Source organism: Pseudorasbora parva, chromosome 11, assembly GCF_024679245.1.
Source record: "Pseudorasbora parva isolate DD20220531a chromosome 11, ASM2467924v1, whole genome shotgun sequence".
Taxonomy (NCBI): Eukaryota; Metazoa; Chordata; class Actinopteri; order Cypriniformes; family Gobionidae; genus Pseudorasbora; species Pseudorasbora parva.
Window position 1 is genome coordinate 5,332,255 of NC_090182.1, and position 27,329 is coordinate 5,359,583.

At 39.6% G+C, this 27,329-nt stretch overlaps 1 protein-coding gene across 1 annotated transcript; it reads right to left on the minus strand.

Moving 5' to 3' along the window:
- msnb (moesin b) lies at nt 1–25,655 on the minus strand. The gene is made up of 12 exons (XM_067456434.1): nt 25,566–25,655; nt 25,370–25,465; nt 15,182–15,456; nt 14,978–15,061; nt 14,729–14,875; nt 14,532–14,628; nt 14,207–14,370; nt 8,589–8,719; nt 5,683–5,843; nt 4,151–4,243; nt 3,809–4,039; nt 1–293 (listed from the first exon to the last, which is right to left on the minus strand). Exons 1-12 carry the CDS (start codon nt 25,626–25,628, stop codon nt 129–131), a joined length of 1,707 nt encoding a protein of 568 aa, XP_067312535.1. The 5' UTR covers nt 25,629–25,655; the 3' UTR covers nt 1–128.
- Between the last annotated feature and the right edge of the window lie 1,674 nt (nt 25,656–27,329).

The window sequence follows — 27,329 nt, forward strand, 5'->3', positions numbered from 1 at the left end:
CTAAGATCACTTCAGCCTTCCCTGATTTGGACACAAACGCTGCAGCTGTAAGTGCTATACAGATATAGATATAGTACACACAGACTGCAAACGGGGCTAACAGACAGACAGTCTGTGCAACTGGGCATTCACATGGACTCAAATTCATCAATGCGCTGTTTGGTGTTTCCTTGTCGTATTTGCCGTAAGGTTTTGTATTTGTCCCTTCCCAACCTCACGTTCTCAGCATGGATCAGATCATTAGGAGTCTTCTTGCTTTCATCACGGGCATCTGCCAGCTCCGAGCTCAGAGCCTATAAAGGCATCAGAAGCAAATCAGTTAGCATACGTATAAAGCTGCAGAGTATCATTTCTGCAGCCGTCATCATTACACTGCAAAAAATGCTTTTCTTACTTAGTATTTTTGTCTTGTTTCTAGTCCGAACATCCAAAAATGTGGAAAATGTCTTTTGTCCAAAAGACAAGCAAAAGTAATTGTCTTGTTTTGGGAAAAAATAACTCAAAATGAAGAGAGTTTTAGCTTAAAATAAGGTAAATAATCTGCCAGTGGGGTAAGAAAAATAATCTTAAAACAATATTATTCTACTTACCTTATCTAGCTTATTTTAAGCAAAAACTCTCTTAATTTTGAGTTATTTTTTCCCACAACAAGACAATAATTTTTACTTGTCAAGTAAATGTTTCTTAATGTAAGATATTTAGACTAGAAACAAGACAAAACTACTAAGTAAGAAATGCATTTTTTGCAGTGTATTTGTACTTCAAAATGTCCCGAAAAGAGTCCTCCTGTTTTCTTCACTAGTAGCCATTGACTTTTTGATGAATGCAGTACTTCATTGTTTGCCTCAAGGTTTATTGATATCATCAGTCTATTCTGAACCACATTTTCATATGTTAAAAATGCAGTTAATTTAAGGATTGTTTTTAAACAAGGAGATAGTATTCGGTGTAGAGAGGTGTGGTGTCACCACTTGTCCTGTGGGTGGCACTAGTAGATCTAAATGTACAGGAGTGTGCCAGGAGGTGAGGAAGAGTGAGTCTGAGTAAAAGCCATGTTCATAAGTTAGCTGTGTCTCATTTCAGAAGGCTGCGTCCTCCGGAGGTCGCATTCGAAGGGTGCACACGTCATAAGGCCGTCTCATTTTAAAAAAGTGAGTAGGACTCTCCAAATGCGGCCTTCGAATGCGTCTTCTTTCAGGGGAATTCGGAGTGTGCATGAGGTGTAGCCTTCATGGCTGCAGATAACCCATAATTCTTTGCATCTCCGTTAACAACTGTCTTTTTTTTTTTTTATATTATATGAAAAAACGGCACCCCCGCCATATACATGCGAGAGTAAGTGTGGTGTTTAAAATAAGTCGTTCAAGCTTTTTTTGTTGGTTTTTTTAAGCTCTATTACCTCAAACATAGTTTTGGTAAACAGGATTACAACTGTTTGGTGCTTTTTAAACGTTTCGAACAGTACATTGCTGTCAAGACAAGAAACATTTCATAGTCATTTTCAAGTTATGAATAATTTTCATTCATATAACCGGCGTGAGAGCAACGAGGCTGAACGTGTTGGCATAGCAACGTGATACTTCCTGTCTGTGTGTCCTACGAAGGACGTCTCGTTTAATTCTGATTGAGGACCCTCCGTATACTGCAGACGACACAGGACGTGTCCTCCGGAGGACGCAGCCTTCGAAATTTAGCGAAATGAGACACAGCTGTTGTCTTGGCTTTCTAAAGGCATAACAAGAGGCCCGTAAAGTAGTGAGAAATGAAGTAAAATTAGCAAAATTGTGCTACAAGAAACTATGTTTACAGGAAATCTCATCTAGCTTTGGACGGAGTGAAGTCTATAATTGAAACTAAACAGAAGACTAAAAGTATTCATTGTAGGAGGGAAACTCAGTCATGAATTAGCAGATAATCTTTATTCATTTTATACACAATTTGACACATTATTTTAAATCTGAATTGTCTGATGATTGTGGGAATTGATTTCAGTCACTCCTGTCAAATGAACATGCTGATGTTTGAAACGGTTGTAGTCAGGTTAAGATTAGAAAGAGTCCAGGTCCTGATCATACAGACTTCTGAGGAACTGTGCTTTCAGATAGTTATTCGTTTATTTTTAATAAATTATTAAGCTTTCTGAATTCCCTCGTCTTTAAAAAGACTCCATACTGCCAGTTCTGAAAAAAATCCACTTTCTCTTAATGATTATAGGCCCGTGGCACTTACTTCTTTAGTTATGAAGTCTTTTGAAAAAAGAGAGATTTCAGCCTTGACACAATCAGCACTTCATCCTCTTCAGTTTGTATATAGATCAGGTAGAGGAGTGGAAGATGCCACGTGCACCTTGTTAAATATGAATTTAAGACATTTAGGAAGGAAAGAATAACCATGTACCTTTGCTTATGGACTTTTCCTCTGCTTTTAATTATATACAGCCCCACAGTTTCATAAAGAAGCATCTCAATTATCGACAATTTTCATTTCGATTTTATGTGTGTTGGTTGGTGGATTTTTAAACCAATAGATCCCTCAGAGATCCCGAAATGGCACGTTGTCTAATGCACCGCTGCCTTTCGCTGGCAGACCACAGGGTTGGGTTTTGTTTTCCTTAAAGGCTTTACTGATACCAAATTAAATTTGCAGATGGTTCAGTGATTGTGTCTCTCGTCACTGAGTCACGTGGTAGTCATGGTCCAGTAGATGATTTTATTCAATGGTGTGATGCTTCATTTTTAAATATCAATGCTTGATGATGAATAAAATTGAGGTAAAGATTGTATACATTATATCGTTATAGGGCATTTTCCGAAGAACTTTGTAGTTTTAACATGGATGTCTCCATGTTTTATACCTGTTTTATTGAATCTGTCTTAGGTTTTTCTGTTATTTGTTGGAATGGCAACCTCTGTGAATAACAATTAATGTGCCGCAAGATAATAGAGACTCACTTAAAGCTCCACTGTGTGATATTTTCACCCATCTAGCGGTGAAAAGGTATATGACCATCCGGTGAATATTCGTTTCTGTTCCTCTCAGTTCTGATTTCGTTTTAACTCCTACGGTGGCCGATTACCTGTCGAGAGAGGCAGGCAACATCAGCGTTCTTTTTAAAATCGTTGCTCCTCATGAGCTCTTTTCATCTTGGAAGGGCCACTCCAATATTCACTTTTGTCGTGTTGATTTGCCCGTTGCGTCGCCGTCTTAATTCTCTTTTTCGCTTCCTTGGCGACTCTGATACATATCCCCAAAACTAAGAGTGATCCTCCATTAGCAACTGACTTTCAAAAAGGCTTTCAGGTTTTTATATCGCAGTCTCAAGCAATCCCCCTCTTCACATTCGACACGGTGCCATCGAGTGTTAAAACGCGAAAGGCGAAGCTTGAATTTACGGGTATGTCCCTCTTTGGCTAATGTACTTTCAGGATGGAGGGCCAACATGGCGACCGGCATTCGAACCCCTCACCCGTATGTATTTTCAACGGCATATTATAAACTTACGAGAATACTTTATTACTTAAAAGAAGTAAATATACATTAATGTGCACATATATTTTTGAAAGAACTAAGTGTTTTTAGCTAAGAATAAATTTAAAATGTTACACAGTGTAGCTTTAAGGAAGATTACACGAAATTATGACCAAAGGGTGAATAGGAAGGGCCAGTCAGTCCTGTCCTATTTTACCCATCCATTATACTGGACTTCAACTGCTTCCCTCAGGAGGGACTTCTTAGAGCAGAGTTTCCTCTAGGCTATGGTTATGAAATCTTTATTTTTATAAACTGGATGTCTGTGTCTCATACTCACCTGTAGGCGCTTCTGAAGACGTTCATTCTTCTCAGTTTCTGTTATACGCTGCTCTTCACTTCGGTCTTGATATGTTCCAGTGGATGTGAGCTCGGCACTGGCCTCAGCACTGCTCTCATCATTCTCATCATGGTCATTCTCCGTCTGGGATATTGCCTGGATGTGGACCCCAATTAGCTTACTCTTCAATTCCTCTTTTGTCCTCTCCAGGTCTACCTCAACCATAATCGCCTGCCAAGATACTCATACAGAGAAATCTCAGTGAACTTTTATGAGATGGCTAATGTATTTGCCTGAGGCTAACCGTATGGAACAGATGCAACAATATATTTACACCCTCACCCTTCTCTGCCATTTCCTGGCTTCATCCTCTTTCTTCTTTTTGGCATCTTCCAGAAGAGAGATTTTGGATGTCAGCTCGGCCAGCTCTGTTGCCTTTAAAGATATAATGAAGCAAACTTATTTATTTTGGAGAAAACTCATGTCCATACAGTAACCCGAGGCTGTCAAGAGCCATAAAAGCACTGCAAAGTTTTTACCTGAAAACAAGTAAGAAAAATGATTAAAAATCCACTTGCGAAGTGACACTGTGTAAGGGTATCTATGATGCTTTTGAAATCTTACATTTATTTTAGCATGTAATATAGCTGTTTGTTCATGTAAACTATCTGTAAAGTCACAAAACACAAAGTCCATACCATAGTTCATCTCTGCAACAGAAAACACCTGAAATGTCTCGTTTGTGGGACACATTTGTATAATGCCCACTACTGGCTGTTTTAACCCGATTTCAAAGAACAGTTGGAGTGATTTCACTATGTTGAGGAGACACTGTTTCCCTTACATTAACATTTCACTTATGTTTCACTTGGGGACGTCCCTTTCTTCGAAATACTGAAGCCTGATTGAAGGAAAAACTACACTTACAAATGGCCATTTGAAAAAACTCCCATATAACTAGAGTTTTTGCTTAAAATAAGCTAAATAATCTGCCAGAGGGGTAAGTAAAAGAATGTTGTTTTAAGATTATTTTACTGGCAGATTATTTGGCTTATTTTAAGCAAAAACTCTCTAAATTTTTAGTTATTTTTTCCCAAAACAAGACAATTACTTCTGCTTGTCTAGTAAATTCTTCTTGTTTTAAGAATTTTTAGATGTTTGGACTAGAAACAAGACAAAAATACTAAGAAAGAAAAGCATTTTTTGCAGTCTTCCTGACAAGTCGGGAGTGAAGCGTAAGCAGGCCATGGAGGAGGTGTCGGACTGGGTCCTAAACACGACCAAACAAGGCTTCTCTCCAGTTTGCTCGCAGGACTGCCTGATTTGGGAGTGTGGAAACCCTCACACAGATTGACCCAGGAGATTGCTTTTTATCAGTGGATCTGAAAGATGCATACTTTATATCCAGATAGCTCCTCATCACACACTGATATTGATGTTCGTGTTGAAAGGAGTGGTTTACTAGTTTAATGTCCTGCCATTCGGACTGCCACTGGCACCCTGCACATTCACAAAACGCCTAGATGGAAGGGGGTGCACATCCTCTACTACTTCGACAATTGATTATTTTTCAAATCCTTTGATTATCTATCCCCTGGTGTTATCCAGCAAACACAAGGAGTGACTGTATCTGGTTTTTGGTAGAATTTATTATTCGTTTTGAAGCCATTATCTATGCCTTTCTGGATAAGGTATTTGGCTTTGGCCACATCCCTATTCCAAACCATGGTTCTTTAAAATATATTTGTGTGTCTGAAGAATAAAGTAATACATACGTATTTGGAATGACATGAGAGTGAGTAAATATTGTCAGGATTTTCATTTTTTGGGCGACTAACCCTTTAAGATCTTAATGTATGTTTGGAAGATCATACCAGATTCTCTTGGTTCTTCATCTGGTTCTCAGATTGCTGCAGTAATGCGGATTTCACCTCTTCTGCAATCCTGCGGTCTGTCTCCAGTCGCTCTGCCTCTTCCTGAGCAAATTTCCTCTCCCGCTCCAGCTCCAAAGCTCGCTTGGTCTGCTCTTCCAGCTCTGAACAACAGAACTATAATGTCACCCAAATAAACCTTTTCTGAAATATGATAGACATATTTAAGGTGTCTCTGTTTGAGCATCCTGGCTAGCCTACACAGCTACAATGGTGCAACTATTAGCCTTAATGGACCACACTATAAGATTTTTAAAATCTTATTAGATTTTCAAAATGTGAGACTACAAACCTGATGATAAAAATACACTGTCAGAAAAATGGTACATTGCTGTCACTGGGGCGGTACCCTAAGGCACAAAACCGAAAAGGTACTAATATGTACCTTTAAGGTACTACTATGCACCATTTAGGGGTGAGTAAGGTACAAAGATGTACCTTTTCACTTTTGTACCTTAGGGTACCACCCCAGTGACAGCACTGTACCTTTTTTACTGAGAGTGAACAATTGATTTAACAGTCTTGTTCCTATAGTGTGTGGAGGGCCGCAATATAACCGAGACAGTACACCACACACTAACCGATTGCATTCACAAGAACCAGAGTCCAACAGTGAACACAGAAAATATTGCAGAAATCTCCCGCGGTTTAACATAATTTTGGAGTAAACAATCATGGTGGACAACAGGCAAGAACTAATTGTGATAATATTGTTTGGACTGCTGTTTACAGAAAATTTGTGAGAGAAAAAGAAAAAGGTTTGGATGCTTACGAATTGAGATTGGTGCGGCCCCAATGTTCTTCGGGGCAAGAATTCAATCTCACACCACAGGAAAATCTAGCCGCATTTCAACCGCAGGAACTTTCCCCAGGAACTAGGGACTTTGTGGTGACACCCTGTGTGTCTCGACCGCAGGAACCAGGGTCTAAATGACGTTACGGGTAAAAAATTCCTCCTCAGAAAGTCCCTGCTCACGAGATAGCACTTCTTTAAAGTTCAGGAACTTTTGGGTGCTCTGAAAATGCTGATTGGTTGGTTGAATTCATTTAGCATTTTGATTGGTTGACTCCACGCAGCATTTTATTTCAACCACCATTTTTAAAAGTCTGTTTGGATGTGTGCAGTAAGAGTTGTTTGCTATTCACATCAACAATGGAGTTGTGACCGACGAACCATTGACGAGGTTCAGGATTTATTACGCTTATATGCAGAGGACAAAATCCAGGGGGAACTGGAAAGTCACATGCAGTCCTACGTCACCGGACTAATTTGCGGAAACACAGACAGCAACAGGTCTGGGGGAAAAATGTTTCTGGGGAAAAAGTTCTTGGGACAAATTTTTCCAGGTAATTTTGGTCGAAGCAGGGTTTAAGAATCAGGGCCCGGTTCCCCAAAACGTTCTTATCGCTAAGTAGTTCTTAACCTATTCCTTAACCTCTCTCTTAACCCTATGGCACGATTCCCGAAACGTTCGTATGCTAAGTATATCTTATGTAAGTCACACGTTCGTAAGGTTGGTCTGCACCATTCGTAGTGCTCTCTTAGCGTTGTTTAAGCTCAAGACGCTAGTCGCCACCACTGTGCAGCAGTCTTTAGAAATCAGCGCAGTACAGTACAAAATAAAAACAATGATTTTATGTTATGGACATTTTCAGACTAATAATAAAATATGTTTGCTATGGAAACCTATTTATGAAGGTGACTCTATTTGGTATCAGAACTTATATGGTGGTAATTAGGCTATTTTGTAATGTCATTAAAGCGTTTAAATTGGCAATCCCTTTAGATAATTAACATCTGGCAAACAATTTGGCTCTAAATGGCTAAGATCTATGTCATCCATCTAACCAACTATGGTAGTGATACAACGTATCGTTCTATTAAATCAAAGACGACGCCGGCCACGGAGACATTTAGTCCATGTCAATGTCTTTATTCGACAAAACTTAAGCCCTTTTGACATTTTGCCTGACATGGCTATATTAAAAAAAATTCGCCTCCCAAGTGTGTTGTCCATTTCATTTATTTGAACCCAAAATCAACGCAAAATAACACACAATGTGTTAAAATGACACATGATGTGTTAAGTAGTTTAGCACAATACATTGTGTTCAAATAAACTCATCATTTTTTAGAGTGGACCATTAATATAAAAGTGTATTACATAATTTTTAGAAGTCTTTTAACCCATGTTAAGAACAACAGGATACGGAGGGGTAGATGATTAGCAAGGGATACCTGTCTACCCTTCACAACATATCGTGTGAACATATTACTGACAATTTTATAGCTTTCATATTCTATATTTAACGGATAACCTAAACTATGTTGAAATAAATGTTACTGCAATAATTTGAGGAATGTTTCATTTGCATAGAATGTGTTGTCTTTCTTAAAGCCGTAATGCACCTTCGTGTGAAGTGGAAAATCGATTGCACTTGGGACAGCGCCTTTGCTAAGTCATTCTTAGAGGCGGCGTGTTAAGAAGCTTCCTAAGAGACACTTCGGGGAACATACTTAGGAACAGAAACAACTTTGGTAAGATATATCTTTTCAAGTCTTCTTAGCGGGCTAAGAGTGAGCGTTATCGGGAAAGCGGGCCCTGGACTTTACCTAGGATTGTCAGAAAGAGAGAATTGGCCTGATTATCTTATATGTGTGGGTGCCTTGTAACTGTGTGACTAATGGCAGACAGGTGGAGTATTTAGAAAACCTATTTAAAAACAGTCATTACTTTTTCAAATCTTTCTGATGACACTAGTGGTGAGGATAGTCCAAGCTTCACCTTTAAACCCATAAACTAATAATGTAAAATGTGTAGTTCTAGGTAGACATTTGTAGTTCCAACCCTCTTGAGCTTTTTTGGTCTGCTCTTCAATTTGTCGAAGTCTTTGCACAAGCTCCATTGTCTCTCTTGCAATCTTCTCCGTTTCTTTCTCTGCATTTTCTCTTCTTTTCTTCTCATTTTCCAGAAGTGCTCTAAAATTAAAATGCATAAAAAAACATTGTCACCTCTAAAAGAATGTTATGCTTGGTACCAACATCTAGTGAGCTGTCTTGTTGTCTACTACCTTTCTAAAGGTTCTTTTGCACTAAACGCAAACATTGTTACCGGGCTAATATATTGGCAGTCACTGTATGGTGCTGTGGTATAGTGTCAGCTACTGATGCACAATTGAGTGAACCGATTAAAGGGAACATCTCGGTTACATGCTGCCACTTTGGGATTAGAAGGTTCTCTCTTTATTCTGAGCAGTTTTGAGATATTGAGTTTAAAAGATTTTGCATTCAATATAGCAAAAATGATATGGGGAACAAGTCTCTTTCATATATGAAAATGAAAGAGAGCCTAAATGTACAATATTAAAATCCTCTCAAAATTGAAAATGGGATTTTTGGAACAGGTGAAATGCAGATAAAACCTTAGGTGAAATGCAGAGGTGACGATACGTAGGCGTTATTCCCTGTAGGAAATATGATGCTGCATAACTTGGCCATTTTTGCTGCAACTTCCTTCAAAGAAATCTGGAGGGTCATAATAGCTGTCACAGGGTGTTTTGGTGTTGGTTTCATGTTTCATGTTTTACGGTTTTCATGTTCACCGTCATGTTGTCATGCACTTCCTGGTTTTGTCATGTGTTCCCTTGTCATGTGGCTCTATGCCCTCATGTGTTTGGTTTGGTCATTATTCACAGTGTATTTGAGCCCTCATGTTTGCCTTAGTCGTGGGGTGCTTCCTAATTCTTATTCGTGCATCGTCGTTTCCTTTCCTAGCTTCCTTTCCTCGCGCCTTAGCTCCACCCCTTCAGGACGTGAGGGAAAGGCGCGAGGAAAAGACACGAGGACGGAGGAATGGAATCAAGTGAAATTATATATCCTCGCTCTCTTTAACGTCACTAATGTTAAACCGCAGGATTTAGTCGGGATTCTTAAACATTAGAGATAACTATTTATATTGTAAGTTTCAGCCTCCACAAAATACCACATTTGTCCATATTTTAATCATTATGACCAGTTATTATTAACAACGAATTACAGTTATTAACTGCTTTTTCGTTGTATAATATTAGTTTCTAATTGTTTCTTTCATTTTCTTGTGCTTTGATATAATTCTGCAACTGTCAGGTGTTGTTATTTGACAAACATTTGTGTCTTGTACATGTAAACATAATAATAATGATTAATAAACTGTGGCACGATGTGAAGGGGGAGGAGAATTAATGCTTGCGTCACGTTTAGTCGATAAAAGACTTCCGCAAAGGATCCTCCAGTGTATCCTCGCTCACGACTCCTCAGGAAGCTCCTCACTCCTCCATCCTCGCCTCCTCGCGGTGCAGTTAGAGAATCGAGATCTCCTACAAGATGGCTGAGCTCCATCAGTTTCCGGGTCATAGGATGGAGGACGGAGGAGCGAGGAAACGAGGAGGGATATTGAGAAGCACCCTTGGTCGGTTATTGTATATGTAACCCCTGTTTGGTGAGTGTTTAAGTTTTTTTTAAGTCTATGTCAAGTTTAGTTAAGTCAAGTCTTCTGTTTATTTTGCCAAGTCTTTTGTTTATGTTAGGATTTATGTTAAGCTTTAATAAATGAAACTGCAATTGAGTTTTCAACCTCGCCTCTTCAGTGGATCCTTTGTTACAATAGCAGGGGTGTCCAATCCTGCCCCTTGAGGGCCACTTTCCTGCACTTCATCCATTAAGCGAATAGGCCTACATACTATAATCTTGCACAAATATTTAGTTTGCTTGAAATTGTATTTATGTCCATTACAGTTTTTACAATGTCCACCTTTTGAAGAGAGTAGGTCGTGTTACTAACCAAACACCCCCTTGAAAACTAAAAAATGGTTTTCCCAAATCCATCTGACCATTTGATTATGTGGTCAATTTGTTCTGAGGTGATAATTTTACTACCATATATCTGTGGAAGGTCAGTTCCCTATCTGTCACTCACTCAATATTGTGTCGATGTAGTGACACTAGGGGTCGCACTTGGGAGCCCCAAACACCTCTGATACTTCGGAAAAGGACAATGAGAATTGGCGAGTGAAAATTGCATGCCACTCCACTGGATGAATGGGTATGAAAGGAGATGGCTTGCTCCACTTGGGTGCAAAATGATGGGGCGCTGCATTTGAGGCAGACCCGGTTTTATGGAGGTGCTAGAGGATTAACCTAACATCTTAGCCTAACATATCATTGTATACAAAATCGGTTTATAGTAATAGCCATCTGTGTATATAATATTCAGTACATATCTATCTGTAAATTCTGTTTATTGTAATAGCCATCTATATATATTCAGTAAATATCCATGTAGTGCACTTATGCACCCATTGTATATCCTGCACTTGCTGCTATTGCACATCTGGTTAGACCTAAACTGCATTTCGTTGCCATGTACTTGTAATTTTGTAATGACAATTAAGTTGAATCTAATCATCTAATCTAAATTATCATAGGTAATCTGCACATATGGAGCACTTAGCCCATATACAAGGGCTCAAATAAAAAGGGGAATTCCACGGGTAACAGGCCTGAAAACTCCTCCACCGAATTCAGCTACCGACAAGAGTGCAGGAGAACAGGAGGTCCAGAGTTTGCTGGAGACGAGGAACTCACATGAACAAAAAAAGTGCGCATTATCTTCTCAGTGAGGAGAAAGGCCCTGAGGGTTACACCCAGTTGGTTGCCTGAAAAGGACCTGTTTACACCTAATAACAATCGGGACAAAATCGGGTAGTGGGAACACTGTGCACAAAGCCGGGCCTGGATCTCAGATGACATGAGAGTATCTGCGAATTCCCACTTCCCTAAGCGGGGCAAGGGCAGCCTCTGCGACATTCGAGAAGACAGGAGGTGATGGACAGCCCGAAGGCAAGGATCTATTGATATGCTCATCCCTCGAGGGCAAATCTTAGAAATGGTGTTGAGGAAGAATCAAGTCATCAACAAGAGGAGAAAGTATGGCACAAAAGTGAAATTATCAAGAACAAAGCGTCCCTCCAAAATTTGCAACATGACATCATGACTTTACGTAAACATACACGCCACTTTCTAAAGGTGTTATCTATACGCATTTTGAGATATCCGCGTGTATGTCTACGACGTGTGATTCCGCCAACCTGATCTGACAGAATTAATATTTATAGCCTAATTTTATATTTTGGAGCAACTAACTCCAATCCTACCCTAAAACTACCAACTCTCAACAATATAAAACACGTAACAACCAAAAATAGTATAGAAGTATTAACTCATGTTGCATTCCAAGTCTTCTGAAGTCATACGAAATCTCCATGTGAAGAACAGAGTTGAAATGATGATCGCGCTCCTTAGTGAACAGAAAACACACGCACTCGATTTCTGTCTGATTCAAATGATACACACGAGACGACAATGATGAAAATGACGCGATCGGTCACGAGACACACGAGAGCCAATGGCATTTTACAATCAAAGCTGACGTAATGACGCAATTGGTCACGAGACACACGACAGCCAATGCTGTCAAAGCTGACCTGACGTTTCTTCCGGCGACAATATTTGAAATTTATTATTAATCTTTGGCGGATGGAGTCGATGTTCTGATCGCTTTTGGGGATTTTCTTCGCACACATCAATTGTTTGGCCTCGGGACACTTGCAGTATTTGTACTTTTGTGTGTGTGTGTGTGTGTGTGTGTGTGTGTGTGTGTGTGTGTGTGTGTGTGTGTGTGTGTGTGTGTGTGTGTGTGTGTGTGTGTGTGTGTGTGTGTGTGTGTGTGTGTGTGTGTGATGGGTAGGGGTAGGGGCAGTGTAGGGGGGTAGAAAGAAACGTCGTTGATAAACACGCTAAAAAGCGATTATGCGTCTTTATAGCACGCCAAAATGGCATACGAATTGGCGTGTCATACATACGCCATTTCATGAGATCAGTCTGAAAATTGATGAAAAGTGGAGAGAAAAGGGGTGCTCAGGGGTGCTGTCAAGAGGCCTACAGCCACATTAAAGGAGTTGCAGCTCTCTCCGGCAAGTATGGTTGCTCCCTACATAGGACACCTATCTTCAGTATTCTCTGGGCTATGTGAGACAAGTCTTTTTTGACTAAAAACATCCAAGCCAGGCTAAACTTTGCAAAAACATTTATCTAGTCTCCCAAAACCATGTGGGAAAAAATGTTATGGTATGATGAATCCAAGATTGAACTTTGGACAAATTTATAAAAGGTTTTGATGCAAACGTTTGATGCAAAAACAAAGCATATCAGCAAAAGAACACTAAATCCCAGGTGAAGCATGGTGGTGGCAGCATAATGCTATGGGGCTGCTTTTCATCAGCTCATACTATGGCTTCAGTGAAGATGGAGGGAATCATGAATAGCTCCAAGTATGTCAATTTTAGCACAGAACATTCTGGTGTCTGGTGAAAGCCGAAAAGGAAGATAACTTTTACCTTTCATCATGAAATTGATCCAAACACATCTAAACAAAAAGCATTAACAAAAGCTTCAGCAAAGAAAGATGAACATCTGTGTGGGGACCTGAAGAGGGCCGTGCACAGGAGATGCCTTCGCAATTTAACAGATCTGAAATATTTTTACGAAGCGTTGTAAAATATTACTAAGTCAAGATGATAAACTACTATTTATTTATTTATTTATTTATTTATTTATTTATCTTAGATATGTCATTTTGGTTTTCAGTGGCATTACATGGGTTTAATTACATTAAACATGCAAAACATCTGATATTATTTGACTGTTTAATTTGTTAAGTTAAGATGATAAACTACTATTTCTTTCTTTCTTTCTTTCTTTCTTTCTTTCTTTCTTTCTTTCTTTCTTTCTTTCTTTCTTTCTTTCTTTATTTATTTATTTATTTGTTCATTTATTTATTTATTTATTTATCTTAGATATGTCATTTTGGTTTTCAGTGGCATTACATGGGTTTAATTACATTAAACATGCAAAACATCTGATATTATTTGACTGTTTAATTTGTTAAGTTAAGATGATAAACTACTATTTCTTTCTTTCTTTCTTTCTTTCTTTCTTTCTTTCTTTCTTTCTTTCTTTCTTTCTTTCTTTCTTTCTTTCTTTCTTTCTTTATTTGTTCATTTATTTATTTATTTATTTATCTTAGATATGTCATTTTGGTTTTCAGTGGCATTACATGGGTTTAATTACATTAAGCATGCAAAACATCTGATATTATTTGACTGTTTAATTTGTTTTATATGACAAAAAACAGCTTTAACAGGTGTGTGTAGACTTTGTATATCCACTGTAGCTAATCAGCTCACTAAGTTTTTCAACAGAGCTACTGTGATATTGATTTATTTTCATTGAAAACATATATATAATTAGCAAACTTGCATGAAAGACAGCATCTCCTTTCAGCACTAGATAGTGATTGTGTTTTTGGTACCATAAAAATAGTATTGTATGTTCTCTGCTGTCAGAGATGTTTGTTATTAATGTTCTTACCTCTCTTGTTGTCTCTTGTTCTTCTCCTCTTTGGCCTGTGCTTTCATCTGCTGCACCTCAATGGTGTCTGGTTTGCGTCGTCTCATGTAAAGATCATGGTTTCCCATGCACAGAGCCAAAATACGCTTGTTAATGCGCAGACGAGGTGCGTAGAACACAAAGTCCTGTGGTTGGAGCAGAGGACGTGTCATAACATTTCAGACATGCGTAATACAACGGGTGTAAGACAACCGAAATCTTCAACATCTCCAAAAATGAGTGAATGAAAGAATAAATCACTTCATTAAGAAATACATTTGGGGTTAAGTTTATTATTTTAAGTTACCGGTGACTTTTTGTCTATGGGCTTAATGACAAATTTCTTGTCATTGAAAGAAATGTTCCGTATCTCACTCCAAGGAAATCCAATCTTAGGTGTCAGCCTGTTAAAAAAAAAAAAGCGATATTGACATGGCACAGTCCATTGCTAAAGAATTTTAAATAAATCACAAGGGTTAAAAATAAAAAATATAGATGGTATACTTGTCTGAACGTTCATATATGTTGAGTCCCAATGCATCAACACCCAACCACAACTCCGATCCTTTTTTGTTTTTGATGCTGAAATAGTTCACTCCATACATCTCCAGATCCTGAGAAATCTTCAAGTATTCTATCATTGCATCCTCTCTGTGGAGATAAAGCTGTATTGATCATACTCAAATAACACGTGTTAGGTTCAGGACATAGTTATGAAGATATTAATTTTGTAAATAGGGCATATTGATCTACCTGATCATGCCCTTGTGTTGCTCGTGCCACACCTGAATTCGTTCTTCCCACTGCTCTTTTGTCAGTTTATGTTGTTCAAGAACTCTAGAAGAAGGTATTAGTGTATTAAAGCAGCTTTCAAAACATAATAAAGTATTATGAAGTGATCTTGGTGTTAAAACAATAGAACAAAGTTGGTGTCAAGCTCTTAAAGGAATAAAGCACCTTTGTGGCAGCAATTTGTCTCTGCACAAATATCCAGGCTTGTGATATTCTGTACTGAAGTCACTGTATTTCATCTGCACAGCGTATGAGGCCAGAAGAACAGCCGTCTCAGGTGGACAGTAAATATCATCATTCAATATTCCCTCTTTCACCTGGAGGAAAAACAGGCGTTGTGTAGCTTCCTGAATCAGCTCTTCAGCCACATCCTCAGGGAAGAACTTTGCTCGAAATTTAACCAGTAATGGGGTTTCTTTTCTGACATCTTGAGCAGTCACCTAACATATAAAAACAAATGTATTTGTTTGATGTATTTCTATACTTTCGTGTAATGCTATAAAATGGCATTAAACGTGGATTTGGCCAGTTTTATTGGCCAAATCTGCTCACATACAAACAATATGACTGTGCAAGTCAAAAGTTTTCAGTTCTCAAAGCAATAGAGGTAACACTTTATGATAAGGTTGTATAGTTAACATTAGTTAATGCATTGGTTAACATGAACTAACCATGAACAACACCTCTGTTCAACATTAGTTTATCTTTGTTAATGTTAACTCACACAAATATTAATGCATCTATTCAAATTAACAGCACAATTAGTTAATGCATTAGTTAACATGAACTAGGGAGGCTGATACAAGGAAGCTAGGAACAGCCTCTGTGGCCGATATAAGGGAGTGAGAAGAGGCCTCAGTGACTGAGATGAAAGCGCGAAAGACAGCCTCTGTGGCCAAGACGATGGAAAGAAGAGTGGCCATCATGTCCAAGACGATGGAGAGAAGAGTGGCCATCATGTCCATGACGATGGAGAGAAGAGTGGCCATCATATCCAAGACGATGGAGAGCAGAGTGGCCATCATGTCCAAGACGATGGAGAGAAGAGAAGAGTGCCCATTATGTCCAAGACGATGGAGAGAAGAGTGGCCATCATATCCAAGACTATGGAGAGAAGAGTGGCCATCATGTCCAAGACGATGGAGAGAAGAGTGGCCATCATGTCCAAGACGATGGAGAGAAGAGTGGCCATCATGTCCAAGACTATGGAGAGAAGAGTGGCCATCATATCCAAGACTATGGAGAGAAGAGTGGACATCATGTCCAAGACGATGGAGAGAAGAGTGGCCATCATGTCCAAGACGATGGAGAGAAGAGTGGCCATCATGTCCATCATGGAGAGAAGAGTGGCCATCATGTCCATCATGAAGAGAAGAGTGGCCATCATGTCCATCATGGAGAGAAGAGTGGCCATCATGTCCAAGACGATGGAGAGAAGAGTGGCCATCATGTCCATGACGATGGAGAGAAGAGTGGCCATCATGTCCAAGACGATGGAGAGAAGAGTGGCCATCATGTCCAAGACGATGGAGAGAAGAGTGGCCATCATGTCCAAGACGATGGAGAGAAGAGTGGCCATCATGTCCATGACGATGGAGAGAAGAGTGGCCATCATTTCCAAGACGATGGAGAGAAGAGTGACCATCATGTCCATCATGGAGAGAAGAGTGGCCATCATGTCCAAGACGATGGAGAGAAGAGTGGCCATCATGTCCAAGACGATGGAGAGAAGAGTGGTCATCATGGAGAGAAGAGTGGCCATCATGTCCAAGACGATGGAGAGAAGAGTGGCCATCATGTCCAAGACGATGGAGAGAAGAGTGGTCATCATGGAGAGAAGAGTGGCCATCATGTCCAAGACGATGGAGAAAAGAGTGACCATCATGTCCATCATGGAGAGAAGAGTGGCCATCATGTCGAAGAAGATGGAGAGAAGAGTTGCCATCATGTCCAAGTCGATGGAGAGAAGAGTTGCCATCATGTCCAAGACGATGGAGAGAAGTGTGACCATCATGTCCAAGACGATGGAGAGAAGAGTGACCATCATGTCCAAGACGATGGAGAGAAGAGTGGCCATCATGTCCAAGACGATGGAGAGAAGAGTGGCCATCATGTACATCATGGAGAGAAGAGTGGCCATCATGTCCATCATGGAGAGAAGAGTGGCCATCATGTCCAAGACGATGGAGAGAAGAGTGGCCATCATGTCCAAGACGATGGAGAGAAAAGTGACCATCATGTCCAAGACGATGGAGAGAAGAGTGGCCATCATGTCCATGACGATGGAGAGAAGAGTGACCATCATCTCCAAGACGATGGAGAGAAGAGTGACCATCATGTCCATCATGGAGAGAAGAGTGGCCATCATGTCCAAGACGATGGAGAGAAGAGTGGCCATCATGTCCAAGACGATGGAGAGAAGAGTGGCCATCATGGAGAGAAGAGTGGCCATCATGTCCAAGACGATGGAGAAAAGAGTGACCATCATGTCCATCATGGAGAAAAGAGTGGCCATCATGTCCAAGATGATGGAGAGAAGAGTTGCCATCATGTCCAAGTCGATGGAGAGAAGAGTTGCCATCATGTCCAAGATGATGGAGAGAAGAGTTGCCATCATGTCCAAGTCGATGGAGAGAAGAGTGGCCATCATGTCCAAGACGATGGAGAGAAGAGTGACCATCATGTCCAAGACAATGGAGAGAAGGTGGCCATCATGTCCAAGACGATGGAGAGAAGAGTGACCATCATGTCCAAGACGATGGAGAGAAGAGTGGCCATCATGTCCGAGACGATGGAGAGAAGAGTGGCCATCATGTCCGAGACGATGGAGAGAAGAGTGGCCATCATGTCCAAGACGATGGAGAGAAGAGTGGCCATCATGTCCAAGACGATGGAGAGAAGAGTGGCCATCATGTCCGAGACGATGGAGAGAAGAGTGACCATCATGTCCAAGACGATGGAGAGAAGAGTGACCATCATGTCCATGAGAAGAGTGGCCATCATGTCCGAGACGATGGAGAGAAGAGTGGCCATCATGTCCGAGACGATGGAGAGAAGAGTGGCCATCATGTTCGAGACGATGGAGAGAAGAGTGGCCATCATGTCCAAGATGATGGAGAGAAGAGTGGCCATCATGTCCAAGACGATGGAGAGAAGAGTGGCCATCATGTCCGAGACGATGGAGAGAAGAGTGACCATCATGTCCAAGACGATGGAGAGAAGAGTGACCATCATGTCCATGAGAAGAGTGGCCATCATGTCCGAGACGATGGAGAGAAGAGTGGCCATCATGTCCGAGACGATGGAGAGAAGAGTGGCCATCATGTCCAAGACGATGGAGAGAAGAGTGGCCATCATGTCCGAGACGATGGAGAGAAGAGTGGCCATCATGTCCAAGACGATGGAGAGAAGAGTGGCCATCATGTCCAAGATGATGGAGAGAAGAGTGGCCATCATGTCCGAGACGATGGAGAGAAGAGTGGCCATCATGTCCGAGACGATGGAGAGAAGAGTGGCCATCATGTCCGAGACGATGGAGAGAAGAGTGGCCATCATGTCCGAGACGATGGAGAGAAGAGTGGCCATCATGTCCAAGACGATGGAGAGAAGAGTGGCCATCATGTCCAAGACGATGGAGAGAAGAGTGGCCATCATGTCCGAGACGATGGAGAGAAGAGTGACCATCATGTCCAAGACGATGGAGAGAAGAGTGACCATCATGTCCATGAGAAGAGTGGCCATCATGTCCGAGACGATGGAGAGAAGAGTGGCCATCATGTCCGAGACGATGGAGAGAAGAGTGGCCATCATGTCCGAGACGATGGAGAGAAGAGTGGCCATCATGTCCAAGACGATGGAGAGAAGAGTGGCCATCATGTCCAAGACGATGGAGAGAAGAGTGGCCATCATGTCCGAGACGATGGAGAGAAGAGTGACCATCATGTCCAAGACGATGGAGAGAAGAGTGACCATCATGTCCATGAGAAGAGTGGCCATCATGTCCGAGACGATGGAGAGAAGAGTGGCCATCATGTCCGAGACGATGGAGAGAAGAGTGGCCATCATGTCCGAGACGATGGAGAGAAGAGTGGCCATCATGTCCAAGACGATGGAGAGAAGAGTGGCCATCATGTCCAAGATGATGGAGAGAAGAGTGGCCATCATGTCCGAGACGATGGAGAGAAGAGTGGCCATCATGTCCAAGACGATGGAGAGAAGAGTGGCCATCATGTCCGAGACGATGGAGAGAAGAGTGGCCATCATGTCCGAGACGATGGAGAGAAGAGTGGCCATCATGTCCGAGACGATGGAGAGAAGAGTGGCCATCATGTCCAAGACGATGGAGAGAAGAGTGGCCATCATGTCCAAGACGATGGAGAGAAAAGTGGCCATCATGTCCGAGACGATGGAGAGAAGAGTGGCCATCATGTCCAAGACGATGGAGAGAAGAGTGGCCATCATGTCCGAGACGATGGAGAGAAGAGTGGCCATCATGTCCGAGACGATGGAGAGAAGAGTGGCCATCATGTCCGAGATGATGGAGAGAAGAGTGGCCATCATGTCCAAGACGATGGAGAGAAGAGTGGCCATCATGTCCAAGACGATGGAGAGAAAAGTGGCCATCATGTCCAAGACGATGGAGAGAAGAGTGGCCATCATGTCCGAGATGATGGAGAGAAGAGTGGCCATCATGTCCAAGATGAGGGAGCGAGAAGCTGCCTCCATGGCCAAGATGAGGGAGCGAGAAGCTGCCTCCATGGCCAAGACGATGGAGAGAAGAGTAACCCCCATGTCCAAGATGAAGAAGCGATGGTTGGCCCTTGTGGCCGATATGAGGGAGTGAGGCGGATTGTGAGTCATCATCATTTACATTTTTTCTCAAATTCTTGATGGGTTCCCACCATCTGATTTGCAGTTTTTTGCAGTCTGTGAGTCCCCAGTGTGAGACTCTCCTGTGGTGTTGGAGTTCTTTTGATATGTTGAAGGAAGCAGACCTTAAAGGTGCACTATGTGGTATTTTTGCAGTAAAATATCCAAAAACCTCTAGGCCAGTGTTATATATTTTGTTCAGTTGAGTATTAACAATATCCCAAATGTTTCCAACTATTTGTAAATTGTGAGAAAATTGCTATTTTAACTAATGACCGGGACGTGTCAGCATAGCGTCTGAGGGAGTTGCCTGTCAATCGCGTCATGTCTGCGTTTCCCTCGGCTTTATTCTGCTGAAGCGCTTTACTCTTAGCAGTGTGAACAAGAGTCACAGCAGCGCCGAGCGAACGCACAGAGTAACGTTATCACATCATTTTAAACACACTTAAATGTATCTAATATGATAAACAGAGCTGCTTTACCTTATAATCATGACCGGAAAAAGTGCGGGCGCCCGGTGACTGTGTCCCGTCCCGTCATAATAAAAGTCCCGGTGTTCGCGAGCCGTGTGTGTGTGTAACAATCGCTCCAGCGGCCATGCTCAGCTCCTCAACACTCGGTCCTGCTCTGCTTCACACTACAGTAACGTTAATAACCGCATGCATGAACGTGATTTCTGCCCGTGTCCTATTTCCCACCGGCTGTGAGGTGAAGACCACATGTCCCAAGATGCTGCGCTCACACTTGGCGTCACCAAACTACGCATTTGTTTAGAATAGGCGCCCTCCAATGGACAGAAAGTTGCATAGTGCACCTGTGGCAAGCAGAATTCCTTATGACTGTGACTTTTGGCAAAAGTATTAATGAGCTTTAAACATTGTCTATTATGCTGTCCTGCATTATATGGAAGCTGGGTGGCACTAGTGTTACCCTCTGGCCAAATCCAACTGTCCAACCATTTATCAATCAGTCCATTATGCTGTGCGCTCAGTCTCCAGCCCTTCAGTCTCATGTTATAAAGATATTTATGTTATTTCGTCCTGTTGAAAGCCTCGAGGTGTTATAGATGCTATGGCACAGTTAACACAATCTGATAACCAGTCCATCACAAGGCTAACACTCACAGACATACACACATTCACACACTCACTTACATCAATGGGCCCAATTCAAGTGGGTCAATTTTTCACCCAAATTCATGTGTGTGAAAGCAGACCTGGAGGAAACCCACATGACAAACTGCAGTGGCCTATATTTCCCTCAGCTCAGCTTATATCGTTGTGCCGTCATCAATTCTTTCTCAGATCCATGAAACAAAATAACAGTCATCCGCTGCTATAGTTCAACTGATTTATTACATCTATATGTAATATTTCTCTCACCAAACAAACAGGATTAAAGAATGCCTTGACACAAAACGTTCTGGGGCAAGGCCTTGACAGGGTTTCTTCTCTGTAGGCATAGGTTCGACAATCTACGCGTACCACAGAAATATTAGTTATTTCAGAAATATTAATGTCCTTCGCATCTGCACCCACATTACCCTACTTCTTAGGCTCGCTGCCTGTTTTATTTAGCTGTCCAGTTATCAAAATCTGTGTGGCAAAACTGCACAACCCAATGGAACAGAAGCATTTATGTTGTAGCAAAGCTTATCAATGGAGCAGATGATCAGAATGCAGAAGGGCTTTTAATTAGTTTAAAATGAAAAATAAGAGGATCCTTAAGTTTAAGAGCGTACATTGAATTAATTTGTTCTTGTTTTAATATTAAAAGAATAGATATAGTTCTTTCAGATTTAATTTATTTTAAATTACTATGAAATGCTAGCTGTTACATCTGATTATTCTCACTGTCATATTCTTCATCTTAAAGTGGCTCCAGACTTTCCTTAGGAATGAGCAATGTGTTTGGTTTTATTTTTCTTCTGGAATTTAATTAACTAATAAAGGCATCAATTTCCCGATGAGGTGTGATTTTGAGCCATAAAAATTGGAGTGATTTAGAAATTAGATGATCCCACAGTAGCTGCACGAATCTCAAGCTGTCTGGCGGACATCTCGGCATGGATGAAAAATCATCACCTGCAGCTCAATCTAGCAAAGACTGAGCTGCTTGTTTTCCCTGCTAACCCCACCATACAACACGATTTTACCATCCAGCTAGGTTCATCTTTGATTACAATGGAAAAGTAATCAATTAGACCGTTCCTTACGGAGCATGTAACACAGCTTATTGTCCAAGCCCTGGTAATCTCTAGTCTTGACTATTGCAATGCGCTTCTGGCTGGACTTCCATCTTCTGCAATCAAACCGCTGCAAATGATCCAAAATTCTGCGGCACGTCGTTTATTCAATGAGCCCAAAAGGGCTCATGTCACACCTCTATTCATCTCTCTGCATTGGCTACCACTCGCTGCCCAGATCAATTTCAAAGCTCTGACTCTTGCTTATCAATGATTATATGAACTTATGATTATATACCAAAACAATTCAACCTGTTGGAACAAAAGAAACATCAAGATAAGAGATCATACATAATAGGAGATATAAACATAAGATAATAAAAAAGGATTGTTTCGTTGCATTTTTTTTTTAAATGGTGTGTGTGTGTGTGTGTGTGTGTGTGTGTGTGTGTGTGTGTGTGTGTGTGTGTGTGTGTGTGTGTGTGTGTGTGTGTGTGTGTGTGTGTGTGTGTGTGTGTGTGTGTGTGTGTGTGTGTGTGTGTGTGTGTGTGTGTGTGTGTGTGTAGGTCTGTCAGCCACCACCAAAGACCATTTTTGACCCAGGAAAAACCCTGCACATGTGAGATATTTCTTAAATCAAACTGTAGTTAATCAAAAAATGCAAGTGCAGGGTTTCTTTTCCTTGTTGTTGCACAATAAAGCTGCACAATAACATTTTCAATTTGTAAATGAAAAATATGTACATATATAAAATAATTTGCTTAAGCAGCATACTAATGCATATCTGTATGATACATATTCCACCTCCTGTTATTCACATTCATTTAAGACATAATGGACTGTGTCTGAGATTAATACCTCATCCAGATTAGCATTCTTAGGGAACTTTGAGTTTTAAAATGGGATTGAGCGCTTTTCACAAAACACAAAACTCTGTCAGTGTCAGTTTGGTGTTTGTCTCCACCATAGACTGTAAACAATATGGACACGTCGTCTTCAGTGCCTCCCATTGACGAAAAGTTAAGTGTTATTTGCTTATATAGGAAAAAGATTAATTCCCACAAAGCTGCAATGCCTGATTATTTGATCAAAACTTCTCTCATGGTACACTTACACACCGACACATACGAGAGAAGTGCCAATCATATGCATATTCCACATTTTATCATAAGTGTGGGGTCATGCATTGGTCTCGGTCTTGACTCAGTCTCGGCCTGTCTTGGTCTTGACTCGGTCTCGGCCCTTCAAAGTCTTGGTCTTGTCTTGGTCTCGGTTTAGGTGGTCTTGACTACAACACTAGTATTTGGGGCACGTTTTGCGTTTCTTTGCCTCTTCTTGACGGATCGCTTCCTGTACTCCTGAGTTGTAAGTCGTTTTGGATAAAAGCGTCTGCTAAATGCATAAATGTAAATGGAGTGTAAATTATTGTCGTTATACTAGAACTTGTTATACAAGCACAATTTTACCCAAATAGTTGTTCTTTTTGGAATAACAGGTGTATCCTCCATAATAAAAAAATCTATGTTCTTTCATGATTGGTTGGATAAAGATGTATGGTCTATTGTACACATGATGGATGAGGATCATGAGGATTTTTCTGGAAAGTACATTACTTATAATATTTATAATATATAAAGTGTAAAAAATGTATGGCTCAAAATCACACCTCATCAGGAAATTGATGCCTTTAATAGATAATTAAATTCCAGAAGAAAAATGAAACCAAACAGAATGATGTAATCAGCATTATTAACATTAATATTTTTCCACATTTGTTTGTCATCGTAAAATATATGTGACCCACTTCATCACTTATCATCTATTTTCTTTCTTTCTGTTTTTATATTTATGTTTGAATTTTTGGAATTGTCTACCTAGGCATCTTTTTTTGTATTTTACTCAAGCAATAAAAAAACCCATTAAGTATAACTTTGAGTTTTTATGCTGTTAGTATAAAGCAGCTGCGCTACCTTGGTGTAAAAAACAAACAAACAAACAAAAACAACAACAAAAAACGCTCTTTAAAGAGTATTTTAGCACATGACTTATGAGGTGTTGTTCAGCCCTAATGATAAAGTGGCTCACATATATTTTACGATGTACATAATTATGGGGAATAAATAATTCTGTCCATTTGATCGATGTCTCTTTGTGATTGTCTCAGTCAGCATGTGGTGGTCACTAAATACACCTCAAATGAAAGTGGGCATTTCACATGAAATAATCAGGGCCCGTATTTATCAAGCTGCTCAAAGTGCTATTTTTGTCTTAAGTGCTGAGAATTCATGACATTTACTCCTACTTTCAAACTTAAGTATAAAATCAAGTTATCAAATTTCTTAAAGCTAAGAATCACTCTTACTCTCCCAGTTATTTAAGACAGCTCGAGAGGTCTCTCAAGTGGTTAAAAGTTGCCAGTAGGGGCTGGTGATGGCGCTGAGGAGACAGATGTGCGCAAATCTTTAAATAGAGGGAGAATGTGTTCGAAATGTTTGACGACAAATAGGTAATCAAACAGTATCGTTTAGACAGAGCAGACATCATCTTTTTCAGCGCTGGTTAATGTTGGGTTTTATAAAAAAAAAAAAAAAAAAAAATAAAAAAAAAACACTGTTCGAGTAATTCAGCAAGCAGTAGCGATCGCTTCTTCCTCCTGCCATGTCGGTTTTCTTTTGGAATCCATGGTGGCTGATTGATTATATATTAAAAAAATCTAGGCTATATATAGGCAGGTCATTTAACAGCACACCAGTTAAAATTATTACATGGATGAAAACATGTTTATCTTTCATTTAAAATGTGTATATTATAATGTATTCTCTTGAAAACTCTTTATTGTCAAATGTGTATTGGATATAAACTCCTCTTAGGAATTTCACCATTAAATGTGAATTTATCTGAGAATATTCTTAAATAAGGACATCTATTCAGTGATTGGTTCATGCCTATGACATCATCCAAAATCCCGTTTGTGGTACAGCAAAGTGTCGTAAATCCACTCTAAGACTAGCACTTAAGATTTAGTCCTACACTTTACTTAAAGTATGATTGGGACGCTTGATAACTAACTTTTAAGCGCAGCTGTGAGCCAAGAATTTTTTTACTCTTAAGTTAATTCTTAGCAGTGTTCTTGTGAGTAATTCTAAGATGTTTGATAAATACGGGCCCTGGTATATAGCTGATTAAAAAATACCAAACAAAGTGGAAACATATTACTGTTAATAATACTGGTTAAAAGACAAAGAACAATGTTTGCCACAAAAAAACCTGTAAAATTTGCAAGAATGATCAAGATTAACCCGCTTATTGAGCTTCAGCCATGTAGAGAAGCCCTTGCTGTCCTGATACTGCAGACCAAAGTACCAGATCTCTCGGAGTCCAATGGTTTTCACCACCTTCAAGAGGACACATGAAATTATGTCACTAATTGTTCACTCTTTGGGGACTATATGTCGATTTATTGACTTTTGTCTAAATTCAATGTGAAATACATACTTGGTCAAAAAGTTGTTTTCCAGTTGTACTGGGCTGAATGGCAAACTCCAGCTCAGCATCCATGGTAGTGACCCGCACATTTATCTGAAAGACCAAATACATTATGTACAATAATATATGGCACTGTTAGAAGCATTGTACCCGTGGATAAGGTTAACTGCATGTAAATTAAATATTGCACTACAATTTATTGACAAGTATTAATAACCCAAAACATAACATCAAAACAAATGGAGGCATTCGTATGAAAGTGTACTGAGTGCACTGTAGTATTCAGAGAAGACACAGGTGGGACGTTTGGGGCTCTTTTTTTTTATTACCTTTTTTTCGTATCATATAATTATCATAAATTAGGTATCATTCGAAAGCTTACGAACTCCAAAATTCATTCTGTGAAAACCCATTTTGAAATCAGACGTTGCGTGACCATTGCATTACCGCACTGTAAAAAAAAAAGGCAAATTTTGAACTTTTGCGGTACAATCGACTTGGATGTTTAAGTTATTTCAACTTAAATTATGTTAAAGTGACTTAAAAAATGAGTTACATATTGTATAACTAATAAAAAACAAGTTTAACATTTCTTAACTTATAAACTTATTAAAACAATGTAAAAACATACGTTGTCATAACTTATTGAACATATAATTTTTTACAGGCGGTCATATTTTCAGTGTTGGGAACGTTACTTTAAAAAAGTAATTAGTTATAGCTACTCACTACTTGTTCAAAAAAGTAACTGAGTTAGTAACTGAACTCTATAATAAAAGTAACTCGTTACCAGGGAAAGTAACTCTTTGCGTTACTGTAAAAAAAAAAAAAGTTGCTAGAAGTCATATAATTTTGATTTTTTTTAACCAGTTTTCACAAGTCAATTGAAATTAGTAGAACAGACAAGTGCACTGTAAAACATTATTTAGAAAAAAAGTTACCTGGTTGCCTTAAAATTTTGAGTTCATTGAAATTAAAATTTTGAGTTAATACAATGAACATTTTTTGAGATTCGACAACCTTTATTAAAAGATTATTAAAAGATTGTGTAAGCATATTGGGTAATAATGTGTGTGTTATTTCTGATGACGCAACCAAATTGTGCTATTTTCATGATTTATCACATTTTTTTATGTGGTTCAGATACAAAAATATTTTGAGTTTCTATTTATTAAACTAATTTCCTTCATTGTATCAACTCAAATTTTTAATTTCAATAAACTGAAAATTTTAAGGCAACCAGGTTACTTACTTTTTTAAGTTAAACCAACAAAAACCACCACAATTTTTTTACAGTGTGTTTATATTTTTTTGTAAAATATGTAAAATAACTTGGATGCCCCAAATGTTAAATGAATGAAATGGACATTGTACAATCAAATTCAATACATTATTGTAAATATCAGTAATATAGTGGAACAATAAAACAAAATAGTCTTTAGAACTGTAATATTTATTGCACAGACCCCAACTGGCCATCAAATAAATCTAAAAATGAATGATGCTCCTTAGGAAAAGTATACCAAAAATAGAAAATAATAATAATAATAATAATAATAATAATAAATATATTAGCCTAATTTACATAGACTAGACTCTTTGTAGTGCACATTAAAATTCTAAAACTGTCACACAACTGGTAAACATACTGTAGCCTGCTTGAAGTATTTTCTTACTCACAAAAGTAAACAGTTTAACAAGAAGTGCTCTCAAGTCTTGTTTGTATGGCGGCCCACTTTCTCACGAGAAAAACCTAGTTTTGGTTGCTATAAT